Source organism: Pipra filicauda, unplaced genomic scaffold (genome assembly GCF_003945595.2).
Source record: "Pipra filicauda isolate LSUMZ 115617 unplaced genomic scaffold, ASM394559v2 scaffold1383_size15135_pilon, whole genome shotgun sequence".
NCBI classification, from domain to species: Eukaryota; Metazoa; Chordata; class Aves; order Passeriformes; family Pipridae; genus Pipra; species Pipra filicauda.
In genome coordinates, this window is record NW_024103855.1 from 1 (window position 1) to 15,136 (window position 15,136).

General features: G+C 49.1%; 1 protein-coding gene across 1 annotated transcript; it reads right to left on the minus strand.

The window, feature by feature from the left end:
- Window positions 1–2,075: 2,075 nt before the first annotated feature.
- Window positions 2,076–3,225, minus strand: LOC113990248 (olfactory receptor 14J1-like). Its single transcript, XM_027725494.2, has one exon. The coding sequence runs from the start codon at window positions 3,223–3,225 to the stop codon at window positions 2,269–2,271; it is 957 nt and encodes a 318-aa protein (XP_027581295.1). The 3' UTR covers window positions 2,076–2,268.
- Between the last annotated feature and the right edge of the window lie 11,911 nt (window positions 3,226–15,136).

Genomic DNA, 15,136 nt, shown 5'->3' on the forward strand with positions numbered 1-15,136 from the left:
CCAAAGGAATGCAGGGACACTGTGGAATCTCATGGAACCAAGGGACCATTGTGACATGTGGGGTCTGTTTGGAACAAAAGGAACCCTGAGACATCTCAGAACCTCCTGGAACCAAGAGGCCACTGTGCTTCCCCAGAACTCCATGGAATCAAGCAGAGCCGCTGCCTCCCCCCCGCCGCCGCACGGACCAGAGTCGCCGGCTCTGCCCCACTTGGACACCTCTGGAGTCAGCGTGTTCTTGGGCAGCACAACTGATCTCAGACCAGAGAGTTTCCCACATTTGCTTTGCCCCCTCTCTCCCCTGGTTTTGTTTTTTGTTCTTTGTTCATTCGGGGGAAAAGGGGGAAGGGAGGCACGTGTTGATCCCTGTTTGTATCTCTTTACAAAAGTGAGTTGGGGCAGACGGGTAGAGAGGAGGCAATTTCTTTCTCTGCTGTTGCTTTGAACTGTTCTGTTGGTATTGCTGGTTTTGCTGCTCTATTTCTTGTCAGTAAACTTGTTTTCGCCTCTACCTCCTTATATTTTGTGTCCTTGTACTGGTGGGGAATAAAAGAGGAGTGAATTCATTTTATTGGAGTTCCCACCCCAATCTGTGTCTTTAAACCAGGAATGGTTGCTCAAGGGCTCCCTGAAATTTGGCATCATCCACAAAGGACTTGAAAATACATTTTATCCCATTGTACAGAGAGATAATAAAGATGTTCTCTAGTGGTGTTCAAGGGCTGCTCACTGAGGGATTTCACCAGGAGGTTGCAGCCAAGAGGAATTTGTACCATGGATTTTATTTGACACTCTTCATTCAGCCAACTTCCCACCATCTTCCACATCTTCGGTCCAGCTCTTACCAATCCGGCCATAAGGAGACCACAGGAGACCATGTCAAGGGCCTTGCTCAGGTCTGGCCACACAACATCCTCTCTATTCCCTCCCACAGGGGTTCTGCAATCCCTTCCTTGTCCTTTCCACACCTGGCAATGGCTGCAGGAGGACTTGCCACATCCCCTTCCCTCCTGAGCCTGAGCAGTCTGGAACTCTGCCAACCCTCCTTGCTGCCCTGTTTGCAGACTGCTTCCATGTCTGCCTTTGCCAAGGCCCCAGGAAGCTCTGGGCTGGCTCTGGCCTTTCCAAGTCTTTGGAAGAGTTCTCCCAGTGACACTGCCCAGCCTTCTCAATATCCCTGACACCAAAACCTTTGCAGTATCTCACACTGCCAGAGGAGTGCCCAGGACACAACACAGGTTGTCCTGCAGGTTCTGGAGAATGAGAAGGGATTTCTCCCTAGAGACCAACCCCTCCAATTGGATCTGAGTGCAGCTGAAAGGTTTCCTCAGCATTTTCCCTGGTGCCTCCCTGCCCTGAAGGTTTCTGGCCCTCAGGCTGGAGCTGAGGGGGTCGGGCAGGTGCCTGAGGAGGGGGTAGAACAAGGGCTGTGTCCAACTGTGCCAGGAGGGCTGTGCTGGGCAAGGATGAGGAGGCTGCAGAAAACAGTGGCACTGGGGAGGTGAGAGGAGCAGGTGGAGAGACCTTGTGCCTGCCCACGCTGGGCAGGAGCTGCCCCAGGATGGCAGCTCTGAAGCACTCCCAGGATGTCCCTGTGAACAGGAAGGGAAGACTGGATCTGAAAATGAAACCTGGAAAGCAGAGAGCAGGAGTGTCATGGTGTCACTGCAGGAGAGTTCCAGCCCTGGAGCAAGGTGACAGAAGAAGTGACCCAGTACAGGCACTGCTCTCAGAAAATCCCACAGCATCCTGGAGGTGCTGTAAGGGAGCCCAGCTCTGCTTCACAAGTTCCCAGGACCAGTCCCTGCCTGTGCTCCAAGGGCTTCCAGCCCACAGGACTGTGCTCAGAGAGCACTCAGGCCTTACAGCGAGAAAGGGGCTCAGGAGGACAGTGTGGGAGTGGCAAGAGAGCAGCTTTGGAAAGACCAAGCCCTGCTGCTCCCTGGCAGTGCTGCTGGGCTGGGATTATTGTCCCCTTCCTGTTTGCAAATACACCCTGTCCTGCAGTGTGCTGTCCTTTAGGAACATCTAAGAAGAAGGGTCTTGGACAAAGAAGGCACTGCAGGGTCCTTTATTTTATTTAAATACTCAGCCAGTACAATTCATCATTTATACAGTCTCAGTGTCAAAATCAAAAGGTGGACACTAATTTAGAAAACAGAGGCATAATAATATTTAATTGCACAGAAAGTTATTGCAAGAACCCAATGACCTCCACGAAAAACCTGAGCAGGAAGGCTGGGCCATTAAGGAGTCCCATTCGGAATACTACACACCAAAAACCTGGCACATAATTGGTCCTGAAAAGTATCCAGTCATCATTTTTCTCAGGGCATCCTTAAGCTCCTGGTTCCTCAGGCTGTAGATGAGGGGGTTCAGTGCTGGAGGAACCACTGAATACAGAACTGACAGGGCCAGATCCAGGGATGGGGAGGAGATGGAGGGAGGCTTCAGGTAGGCAAATATGCCAGTGCTGACAAAGATCGAGACCACGGCCAGGTGAGGGAGACACGTGGAAAAGGTTTTGTGCTGTCCTTGTTGAGAGGGGATCCTCAGCACAGCCCTGAAGATCTGCACATAGGAGAAAACAATGAAAATTAAGCAACCCAGAAAAGGAAAAGCACTAAAAGCAAGAAGCCCAATTTCCTTCAGGGACATGCCTGAGCAGGAGAGTTTTAGAATCTGTGGAATTTCACAGAAGAACTGGCCCAGGGCATTGCCCTGGCACAGAGGCAGGGAAAATGTATTGGCTGTGTGCAGCAGAGAATAGAGAAAGCCAGTGGCCCAGGCAGCTGCTGCCATGTGGGCACAAGCTCTGCTGCCCAGGAGGGTCCCGTAGTGCAGGGGTTTGCAGATGGCAATGTAGCGGTCGTAGCACATGATGGTGAGGAGGAAATACTCTGCTGAGATGAAGAACAGAAAGAAAAAGAGCTGTGCAGCACATCCCATGTAGGAGATGGTTGTGGTGTCCCAGAGGGAATTGTGCATGGCTTTGGGGACAGTGGTGCAGATGCAGCCCAGGTCTGTGAGGGAGAGGTTGAGCAGGAAGAAGCCCATGGGGGTGTGCAGGTGGTGGTCACAGGCTACGGCGCTGAGGATGAGGCCGTTGGCCAGGAGGGCAGCCAGGGAGATGGCCAGGAAGAGCCAGAAGTGCAGGAGCTGCAGCTCCCTCCTGTCTGCGAATGCCAGGAGGAGGAACTGGGTGAGGGAGCTGCTGTTGGACATTTGCTGTTCCTTAGGACAAGTCTGTTCAGAAAAGGAAAGCACAGGGAACAATTAACGCAGCCCGCTCTCAGCAAAGCCAGTGCACTTTTCAGGGAAATCCCCTCCAAGTCAAGGCATTTCTTTTCTCTAGTTTGTGCTCTCTGAGGGTTCTGTGAGGAGCAGGAGCTCTGCCCATGTGCTGCCGAGGACTCAGCTTTGCTCTGCTGCAGTGCAGACATGGAGCTGGTTTGGGACAGCTCTCATGATCACAGGGGATGTCACATGGAACCCAGCTTTGATGGAAAAGTTCAGTTCCTGTGCTGTTGTCTTGGAGCAATTGGGTTGCAGAAGAGAGGCAGAGTGTATCCTTAAAATAATTTTAACTGGGTTTTTTGGTTACAGTCATAACACTTGGGGGGTGTTTTTTAGGGGCAAATTTTTCTGATGACAAATCTGACGAGTGTTGAGCCAGGACAGGCAGAAGGGCTGAGCTCTCCATTGCTTATTGCAGAGCCAGGAGAGCTGCAGTGCCTCTCAGCCTGTTTCTCATCTGCTCTGCACTTTCCCTTTGGCTGCCTTGAAGATGACTTCACACACGGATTCATCTTTACAAACACCACCAAGATCTGTGTTGAGAGCAGGGCAGCGCTGCTTGAAAGGGCAGCTCTGTGAAGTGTCCCCTGTGCCAGCCCAGAGGTGCAGCTGTGCTGGACAGAGCAGGACAGGAACCCTCCTGCAGAGAAGCCAAGGGCTGGGACAGGAGAGTGCCCACTCCCAAGGGAAGGCTCAGCACTGCCCAGGATCCTGTGCTCATCTCTGACACTGCCTGAAATATTCACCTCTGAGAGTAAAAGAGCTGGAATTTCAGTGCAGCTTCCTGACCTGAGAGAACAATGTCTCTGCTACAATGCCTAAGCAGGAAACTACCAGCAGGACTAATTCCTTTCCTGTAGTCCCTGTCTTTTGTGAGCTTTGCAAAAAATTCTGCATTAAATATGGTGTAGTGATCTGGAGCTGTGAGCAGGTCTGACCCTGAAACAGCAAGACACGGAAAAGATCCTCCCTCCCCTGCCAGGTTTGCTCCTTGCCCACAGCCCTTGTGCCCCAGCCCTGGGAGCAGCTCCCCGGGCCGGCTGAGAGCTGCCCCTGGCAGGCAGCAGAGTCCCTGCCCAGCACAAAGCCCTGGGCTGCAGGACCCTGCTCTGCCCCACAGCCCTGGCCACCCCTGGCTGCACCCCCGGCTTCACAGCTCTGCCAAAGTGCCCCAAAACAGCCCCTGCTCACCCATCCCATCAGCTGGGGCTGGGCCAGCTTTAGGAGATGCCTCCAGGAGCTGCCCCTGCACTGCCCTGCAGCCACAGACTCACCATGTGCAGCCCTGCCAAGATTCCTCCTGCAGGGAGCTCTCAGCCCTCCTGCCAGTGCTGAGCCCCTTGAAGCTCTGTCTGTGCCCTGCTGGTGTCCCTGAGCTGGCCTGGCAGTGCCCTCAGCCCTGCTGGGCTGTGCAGAGGAGCTGCTCACCAGCAGAGCTGTCTCTTGGAAGCTCTTCTTGCTTGCCAGGAGCTCCCTGTGTGCCAGGAGCCGGGCCCAGCTCAGCAGCACAGCAACAGCCCCAGGCATTTAGTGACCCTCAGGGGGTTTGATGTTGTTTACATGAGACTCAGTCCCTGAGAGGAAGTTCAAACAACTTTTCCAGAAGTCAAAGTGAGATTCAAACACTGAAGTTTCTTGTAGTGCAAATGAGTCTCACTGAGGGACACAACTGAGAACATGTCCCCAGGTTCCAGTTAGAGCAGAAAACTGCAGACAGTGATGACAAGGATGGACAAGCAAGGGAAAGGTGGCTCTGATGCTGAATAAACCTTGACTTGTTTCCTTAATCCAACAGACCAAGCCCTGACCCCCAGCCCCTGGGAAGGCAGATCCTGTCCCTGCCTCATTCCTCAGGGCTCTTCCTGGGGCACTGGGATGTGGGATGTGCAATGCCAAGGGCAGGACCATGGGGTGGCACCTGCCAGGCTGCTGAGCAGGGACAAGGAGGCCATGAGGCCCCAGGGCTGCAAGGGGCACTCCCCTCCTCCTGGCATCAGGGGCACAGACAGCAGCCATGGCCAAAGGCCTGCAGAAGGTGGCTCTGTCAGGGCCTTTCAGCTTCTCCCCCTCCCTGTCTCCTCTCCAGCCCAGGCTGTCCTACGGTGTCCATGCCCTGCCCCTTTCCCTGCAGGCTGTCGTCATCCCCCCGGCTGCCCCACCTGGCTGGCACCTTCCTGCACTGACATCTCTGCGTCCTCCCTGGCTCTTCCTGCACACACAAAGCCTTGGGCTCATCCAGACTCCTTCTTTGTGACACATTGCACCACAACACTGACCTCAGAGGGAAATTTCTGACTTCTTGTCACCAGTCTAGGCCACCCCAGCTGCCCTTGGTGGCACTAGTTCTTTCTTAGGCTGTTTTCTGACAGGAAGAAAAGCTCCACCAGCTCTGACACCCTGATACAGGAGGCTAGGCCCAAAAGAGTTAACTAAGAAATTTGGGCCTGCAAACAAGTTACCAACATCCAAAACGATCTGTACCCGTTTTGTTCTACTTACTGGACCAAAGCTTAAGAGAATAGTACAAGAACATGTAATAGGCCTAGAAGCAATAAATTAGAAATACAGCAGGATCAGGTAGACATTTGAATAGGAGAAATAGGCCTGGAGCCAGGGCCTTTTTCTAGCTTCAGTGAGCGGGTCAAGAACAATGGAAAAGAAGAAGGGTCAAGCTGAGGAAGAGGAGTTAGAGACCCTTGCCCTATGGATGAAGATGGGAACGACCCCTCCAAATGGGGTGCCAAGAGAAGCACCACCCCAAGCTCCGCCTATTTTTAATATGTATTGTAGATGTTGTAATCGTTTGAATATGCATTTAATCACATCTGAAAATTGTATAAAAGTGCTGATTTTCTGAGGAGCCGGTGAGCAAGTTTTTCCAGCAATAGCTGGCTTGCTCCCAGCACTGCTAATAAACACCTTTGCTGCTCAAAAGATCAAAAGTCTGTGAGCAGTTTGTCAGACCGATTTTTTGGATTCATTTGGCGACCGCGGCAGCACATCTACCACATAGCTTAAAACCCAGAATTAAGATCTGTCCATTTTGCAATTGTTCATTGTATGTGCGTGCTCTATGTAACAACTGTTTTAAGTACATTCTAGGACCCAGATCCTCCCAAGAAATAAGGTTAGGTTGGACTTTAAATTTGTATTGTGTTAGATGTGGAAATAATCAAACTCTAGAGGAAACTAGGTGCGTCCGGTATTATTGTTGTAGGATTCATAGGCCAGTGTCTCTTTCAATACGCCCAGAAGTTTAACATCTGGTTTGGATTTTGTGTTTTGAGTATACAGATTTGTTATAAAGTGTGCGTTCGGTGGTTAACAGCAGTATCTTGTGGATTTATGTGGATATATAGGCTCGTTGTGAGAGCCAGGTGTATTTGTGGTCTAAGGGCAACATCTTGTGGATTTTTGTATTAGTGCAAGTTGGTTACAAGAACTAGTAATTTTAGAAGCTGGTTATAAGGCTGGTAATTTTAGGAAATCTTTTGCTGAAAAGCAATATTAGGGTTTGGTGGTTGAATATTGTGTAGAATATAGTAGTTGTGGTTGTTAGCGTATTTCAGATCTAATTCCCTGCTTTCATAATGGGAATCGGTGGAAGTAAGGAGATAAATTCTAAGACTCCCGTAGGATGTATATTGAGTCACTGGAAAGAATTAGGAGGAACTCCTGGGGGTAATTTGAGCAAAAAGACCTTTTTAAAATATTGCCAGAATTGGTGGCCTTTGTATACTTTAGATGATGGCGAAAAATGGCCTCCACAGGGGAGCATTAATTACACCACCATTTTACAGCTTATGTTATTTCTCTATAGGGAGCAAAAGTGGGATGAAGTCATGTATGCCGACATGTTTTTTACGCTAAGGAATAAACCAGAGTGGTAGAAAAGCTGTGGAATTAATGTAGCCCCCCAGGACCCTCTTGTGTTGGCATTAGAAAGAAATCAGAAAAATACTAAGCCAAAAAAGCATTGCTGTGATGCCTGTAGCATAGGTCAGAGGTGTCTTAAGCTGGGAAGGAGAGAGAGTGATGGAGATAGTATCTTGGACCCTCAGGAATTACAGTCAGCTTATTTTAGAGGACCGGAGCCACCTAGGCAAGGACCAGGTAGCCCGCAGGAATTGGGATTAGGAGCAGATGATTCTAGAAGTATAGCTGAGAGCATAGATGACCCCGAGGAAGGGATAAGTAGCACTCATCGTGGGCAGGCTTCGGCACAGAGTGGTAGAAGAAGGAGCGGGGTCAAGACAAGGGCTCAAACAGCAGGGACTGGTCATATGTTAGTGCCTCTGCGTCAGGTAATAGCACCTACAGGCACGCAGGCAAAAGTGAAAGCACCCTTTTCGGCTAGGGATTTGAACAGCTGGAGAGAGGAAGCTAAGTGCTTCAGGGAAAATCCTGAGAAAGTGGCTAAGAGATTTGAATTAATTGCAAAGAATCAAGAAACAGACTGGACTTATATTGATTTGATGTTATCAGAACTGACAGAAACAGAGTAAGACCTGGTAATAAAAACAGCTAGACGAGAGGTAATGAGCCAGATTGCCACGGGAGTTTTAACAGGGGATGTAGATCAAATTTTTCCATTGCAACAACCTAACTGGGATCCAAACAGGTCAGAGCATTATAAAATGTTGGTAAAATATAGAGATTTGATTATGGTGGGATTACAAAATGCTATCCCTAAAGCAGTGAATTGGGCAGCCTTGTATGATGTAAGGCAGGGACGAAATGAAACCCCCACAGAGTTTCTGGATAGACTGAGGGCTGCTATGAGAAAATATACCACCTTAGATCCATCATCAGAAGAAGGTAAACTACATTTAGTGGGGACAAAGTAATCCTGATATTAGAAAAAGATTGCAGAAAATAGATCACCCTGCCAATAAAGATTTAGAGGTTTTGATGAATGAAGCCTGGAAAGTGTATAACAACAGAGAAAAGAAGGAAGATAGAAGGATTACAAGAGCAATGATTGCAGTTTTAACACAGAACCCGGTAACAGCTGGACGATATTACAGGGGTTGTGGCCGGGGACAAGCAACATGGGGAAGGGGAGGTTCACCCTTTAAGCAAACAGAGATAGGTCAAAATCAATGTACTTATCGTAAAAAGGAGGGACACTGGAAAAGAGAGTGCCCCACATGGGTAAATAGAAATTCAGGGGGGGCTGTCATAGCCCACCAAGACAGTGATTGACGGGGACCGGCTGGTTTTTCCCTGGCAGACCCGCTGGTTACAATTTGGCTAGGGGAAGAAGAAGAAAAACTGGATTTTTTGATCGACACTGGAGCAACATTTTCGGTTTTAAATCAGGAATTGATACCTAAAACTGATGATTATGTACAGGTTATTGGTGCCACTGGCCAATCAGAAAAAGCTTTCTTTTTAAAACCTCTAAAGTTTAAAATCGGGAAACAAATGGGATTGCATCAGTTTCTGTATTTACCAAGTTCACCTAAACCCTTACTGGGCAGAGACTTATTAGAAAATTTGGGAGCTGTAATAAAATTTAAGCAAGGCAAAATTGAATTCAAGGTGAAAGAAGAACAATTGCTGGCAGCTCTGAGTTTAGCTATGAGCTGCATGGAACCAAAGCCAAACAATCAAGATATTGATCAGATTACAAACCAAGTGTACCCCCTGGTATGGGCCACTGACACCCCGGGTAAGTCAAAATGGGCAACTCCTATTCAGATAGAACAGCAACCAGGAGCTAAGCCAGTAGCAAAGAAACAATATCCACTGAGGTTAGTGGACAGAAAAATATTGAGCCAATAATTGAAAACTTTTTGAAATTAGGACTGTTGATAGAGTGTGAATCAGATTTAACACTCCAATTCTTCCAGTGAAGAAACCGAATGGAACCTACAGGTTACTACAGGATCTGAGAGCAGTAAATCAACAAACCAAAACTATACATCCTGTTGTAGCAAATCCTTATACACTTGACTAAATTAAGGGACAATTTGATTTGGTTTACAGTGTTGGATGTAAAAGATGCTTTTTTCGGTGTACCCCAAGCACAGGAAAGTCAAAAGGCTGAAAATGGGAACAGCAGCTCATTCCACCAGGAAAAAAAGTCTGGAAACTTTGGCTTTGAGGTGCAGTTGTTGGGGTAGTCTGGGCACTTCTTGGGCAGTAAGAGTTTTTTGTGGTGGCACCTTTTGTCTGGCAGGAATCTTCAGTTGGATTCAATTTTCCAGGAGGTGGGACCGGCCATTGCAGCGCAGGCCTGAAAAAAGGGAACAGCAGCTCTTTCCACCAGGAAAAAAAGGCTGGAAGCTTTCGCTTTCAGGTGCAGTTGCTGGGGCAGCCAGGGCACTTCTTGGGCAGGACGAGTTTTCTGTGGTGGCACCTTTTGTCTAGGAGGAATCTTGATTTCCATTCAATTTTCCAGGAGATGGGACTGGTCATTGCAGCGCAGGGCAGAAAAAAGGGAACAGCAGCTCTTTACCTAAGAAAAAAAAGACTGGAAGCTTTGGCTTTGAGGTGTAGTTGTTGGGGCAGCCTGGGTACTTCTTCGGCAGCAAAGATCTTTATCTAGTGGTATCTTTTGTCTGGCAGGAATCTTCATTTGGAGTATATTTTTCAGGAGTTGGGACTGGCCATTACAGTGCAAGGCTGAAAAAAGGGAACAGCAGCTCTTTCCACCAGGAAAAAAAGTCTGGAAGCTTTGGCTTCAGGTGTAGTTGTTGGGGCAGCCTGGGAACTTCTGGGGCAGCAAGAGTTTTCTGTGGTGGCACCTTTTCTCTGGCAGGAACCTTCAGTTGGATTCAATTTTCCAGGAGGTGGGACCGGCCATTGCAGCGCAGGGCTGAAAAAAGGGAACAGCAGCTCTTTCCACCAGGAAAAAAAGTCTGGATCCTTTGGCTTTGAGGTGCAGTTGGTGGGGTAGTCTGGGCACTTCTTGGGCAGAAGAGTTTTTTCTGGTGGCACCTTTTGTCTAGGAGGAATCTTCATTTACATTCTCTTTTCAGGAAGTGGGTCCGGCCATTGCAGCGCAGGGCAGAAAAAAGTGAACAGCAGCACCTTCCACCAGGAAAAAAAGTCTGGAAGCTTTGGCTTTGAGGTGAAGTTGTTGGGGTACTCTGGGCATTTCTTGGGAAGGAAAAACTTTCTGTGGCGGCACCTTTTTTCTGGCAGGAATCTTCATTTACATAACATTTTCCAAAAGGTGGGACTGGCTATTGCAGAGCAGGGCGGAAAAAAGGGAACAGCAGCTCTTTCCACCAGGAAAAAAAGTGTGGAGGCTTTGGCTTTGAGGTCAAGTTGTTGGGGTAGTCTGGGCACTTCTTGGGCAGCAAGAGTTTTTTCTGGTGGCAGCTTTTTCTAGGAGGAATCTTCATTTGGATTCAAAATTCCAGGAGGTGGGACCGGCCATTGCAGCGCAGGCCTGAAAAAAGGGAACAGCAGCTCCTTCCACCAGGAAAAAAAGTCTGGAAGCTTTGGCTTTGAGGTGCAGTTTTTGGGGTAGTCTGGGCACTTCTTGGCCAGGAAGAACTTTCTGTGGTGGCACCTTTTGTCTGGCAGGAATCTTCAGTTGGATTCAATTTTCCAGGAGGTGGGACCGGCCATTGCAGCGCAGGGCAGAAAAAAGGGAACAGCAGCTCTTTCCACCAGGAGAAAAAGTGTGGAGGCTTTGGCTTTGAGGTGCAGTTGTTGGGGCAGCCTGGGCACTTCTTGGGCAGCAAAGAGCTTTCTGTGGTGGCACCTTTTGTCTGGCAGGAATCTTCATTTAGAGTAAATTTTCCAGGAGGTGGGACCGGCCATTGCAGCGCAGGCCTGAAAAAAGGGAACAGCAGCTCTTTCCCTAAGGAAAAAAAGTCAGGAAGCTTTGGCTTTGAGGTGCAGTTGTTGGGGCAGCCTGGGTACTTCTTGGGCAGCAAAGAGCTTTCTGTGGTGGCACCTTTTGTCTGGCAGGAATCTTCATTTAGAGAAAATTTTTAAGGAGTTGTGACAGGCCATTGTAGCTCAGGCCTGAGAAAAGGGAACAGCAGCTCTTTCCCTAAGGAATAACAAAGTCGGGATCCTTTGGCTTCAGGTGCAGTTGTTGGGCAGTTTAGACATCTGGGCAGCAAGAACTTTTCGGGGGTGGCAACCCTTTGGCTTGTAGTAAATCTTCATTTTGGATTGGAATCAATGTTCGAGGGGTGGGACCGCCAGTGCAAAAGCAGCGCAATGGCAGAAAAAAGGGAACAGAGAATCTTTCCACATAAAAAATATTGAAGCTTGCCTTCAGGTACGTTTTTGTGGGGGCAGAACTGGACCTCTTGGCAGCAAGGAGTTTCCTGATTGCTGTGGTGGCAACCTTTTGACTAGAGGAATCTTGTATTTGGATTTTCAAAATTCCAGAGGTGGGACCCGGCCCATGTGCAGCGCAAGGGCAGATAAAAGGGAAACAGCACTCGTTCCCACCAGGAAAAAAGTCTGGAACTTAGGCTTGAGGTGCGTTGTTGGGGTAAGGCGGGCACTTTTGGGCAGCAAGAGTTTTCGGTGGTGGCACCTTTTGTCTGGCAGGAATCTTCAGTTGGATTCAATTTTCCAGGAGGTGGGACCGGCCATTGCAGCGCAGGCCTGAAAAAAGGGAACAGCAGCTCCTTCCACCAGGAAAAAAAGTCTGGAAGCTTTGGCTTTGAGGTGCAGTTGTTGGGGTAGTCTGGGAACTCCTTGTGCAGGAAAAACTTTCTGTGGTGGCACCTTTTGTCTGGCAGGAATCTTCATTTAGAGTAAATTTTCCAAGAGGTGGGACCGGCCATTGCAGCGCAGGGCAGAAAAAAGGGAACAGCAGCTCCTTCCACCAGGAAAAAAAGTCTGGAAACTTAGGCTTTGAGGTGCAGTTGTTGGGGTAGTCTGGGTACTTCTTGGGTAGCAAGAGTTTTCTGTGGTGGCACCTTTTCTCTGGCAGGAATCTTCAGTTGGATGCAATTTTCCAGGAGGTGGGACCGGTCATTGTAGCGCAGGCCTGAAAAAAGGGAACAGCAGCTCCTTCCACCAGGAAAAAAAGTCTGGAAGCTTTGGCTTTGAGGTGCAGTTGTTGGGGAAGTCTGGGCACTTCTTGGGTAGCAAGAGTTTTCTGTGCTGGCACCTTTTGTCTGGCAGGAATTTTCATTTAGAGTAAATTTTCCAGGAGGTGGGACCAGCCATTGCAGCGCAGGCCTGAAAAAAGGGAACAGCAGCTCTTTCCACCAGGAAAAAAGTCTGGAAGCTTTGCCTTCAGGTACAGTTTTTGGGGCAGCCTGGACACTTCTTGGGCAGCAAGAGTTTTCTGTGGTGGCACCTTTTGTCTAGGAGGAATCTTGATTTGGATTCAAAATTCCAGGACGTAGGACCGGCCATTGCAGCGCAGGCCTGAAAAAAGGGAACAGCAGCTCCTTCCACCAGGAAAAAAAGTCTGGATGCTTTGGCTTTCAGGTGCAGTTGTTGGGGTAGTCTGGGCACTTCTTGGGCAGGAAGAACTTTCTGTGGTGGCACCTTTTGTCTGGCAGGAAGCTTCATTTGGAGTAAATTTTCCAGGAGGTGGGACCGGCCATTGCAGCGCAGGGCAGAAAAAAGGGAACAGCAGCTCTTTCCACCAGGAAAAAAAGGCTGGAAACTTTGGCTTTGAGGTGCAGGTTTTGGGGTAGTATGGGCACTTCTTTGGACAAAAGAACTTTCTGTGGTGGCACCTTTTGTCTGGCAGAAATCTTTATTTGGAGTAAATTTTTTCAGGAGGTGGGACCGGCCATTGCAGCGCAGGCCTGAAAAAAGGGAACAGCAGCTCTTTCCACTAGGAAAAGAAGTCTGGAAACTTTGGCTTCAGGTGCAGTTGTTGGGGAAGCCTGGGCAGTTCTTGGGAAGCAAGAACTTTCGGTGGTGGCACCTTTTGTCTGGCAGGAATCTACATTTACATAACATTTTCCAAAAGGTGGGACTGGCCATTGCAGAGCAGGGCAGAAAAAAGGGAACAGCAGCTCTTTCCAACTGGAAAAAAAGTCTGGAAACTTAGGCTTTGAGGTGCAGTTCTTGGGGCAGCCTGGGCACTTATTGGGCAGCAAGAGTTTTTTCTGGTGGCAGCTTTTTCTAGGAGGAATCTTCATTTGGATTCAAAATTCCAGGAGGTGGGACCGGCCATTGCAGCGCAGGGCAGAAAAAAGGGAACAGCAGCTCTTCCCACCAGGAAAAAAGTCTGGAAGCTTTGGCTTCAGTTGGAGTTGTTGGGGCAGCCTGGGCACTTCTTGGGCAGCAAGAGTTTTTTCTGGTGGCACCTATTACAAGGAGGAATCTTGATTTGGATTCAAAATTCCCGGAGGTGGGACCGGCCATTGCAGCGCAGGGCAGAAAAAAGGGAACAGCAGCTCCGTCCACCAGGAAAAAAAGTCTGGAAGCTTTGGCTTTGAGGTGAAGTTGTTGGGGTAGTCTGGGCACTTCTGGGGCAGGACGAGTTTTCTGTGGTGGCACCTTTTCTCTGGCAGGAATCTTCAGTTGGATTCAATTTTCCAGGACGTGCTACCGGCCATTGTATCGCAGCGCATGGCAGAAAAAAGGGAACAGCAGTTCCTTCCACCAGGAAAAAAAGTCTGGAAGCTTTGGTTTCAGGTGTAGTATTGGGGAAGCCTGGGCACTTCTTGGGCAGCAAGAGTTTTCTGTGGTGGCACCTTTTCAAGGAGGAATCTTGATTTGGATTCAAAATTCCCGGAGGTGGGACCGGCCATTGCAGCGCAGGGCAGAAAAAAGGGAACAGCAGCTCCTTCCACCAGGAAAAAAAGTCTGGAAACTTTGGCTTTGAGGTGCAGTTCTTGGGGTAGCCTGGGCACTTCTTGGGCAGCAAGAGTTTTCTGTGGTGGCACCTTTTGTCTGGCAGGAATCTTCATTTAGAGTAAATTTTCCAGGAGGCGGGACAGGCCATTGCAGCGCAGGCCTAAAAAAAGGGAACAGCAGCTCCTTCCACCAGGAAAAAAAGTCTGGAGGCTTTGGCTTTGAGGTGCAGTTGTTGGGGTAGTCTGGGCACTTCTTGGGCAGCAAGAGTTTTTTCTGGTGGCAGCTTTTTCTAGGAGGAATCTTGATTTGGATTCAAAATTCCAGGAGGTGGGACCGGCCATTGCAGCGCAGGGCAGAAAAAAGGGAACAGCAGCTCCTTCCACCATGAAAAAAAGTCTGGAAACTTAGGCTTTGAGGTGCAGTTGTTGGGGTAGTCTGGGCACTTCTTGGGCAGCAAGAGTTTTCGGTGGTGGCACCTTTTGTCTGGCAGGAATCTTCAGCTGGATTCAATTTTCCAGGAGGTGGGACCGGCCATTGCAGCGCAGGGCTGAAAAAAGGGAACAGCAGCTCCTTCCACCAGGAAAAAAAGTCTGGAAGCTTTGGCTTTGAGGTGCAGTTGTTGGGGTAGTCTGGGAACTCCTTGGGCAGGAAAAACTTTCTGTGGTGGCACCTTTTGTCTGGCAGGAATCTTCATTTAGAGTAAATTTTCCAGGAGGTGGGAGAGGCCATTGCAGCGCAGGGCAGAAAAAAGGGAACAGCAGCTCTTTCCACCAGGAAAAAAAGTCTGGAGGCTTTGGCTTTGAGGTCAAGTTGTTGGGGTAGTCTGGGCACTTCTTGGGCAGCAAGAGTTGTCTGTGGAGGCACCTTTTTCTAGGAGGAATCTTCATTTGGATTCAAAATTCCCGGAGGTGGGACCGGCCATTGCAGTATAGGGCAGAAAAAAGGGAACAGCAGCTCCTTCCACCAGGAAAAAAAGTCTGGAAGCTTTGGCTTCAGGTGTAGTTGTTGGGGCAACCTGGGCACTTCTGGGGCAGCAAAGAGTTTTCTGTAGTGGCACCTTTTGTCTGGCAGGAATCTTCAGGTGGATTCAATT

Bases quoted from the DNA above. Each gene is read 5' to 3' on its own strand.
- LOC113990248 (XM_027725494.2), bottom strand. From the start codon at position 3,225: ATGTCCAACAGCAGCTCCCTCACCCAGTTCCTCCTCCTGGCATTCGCA.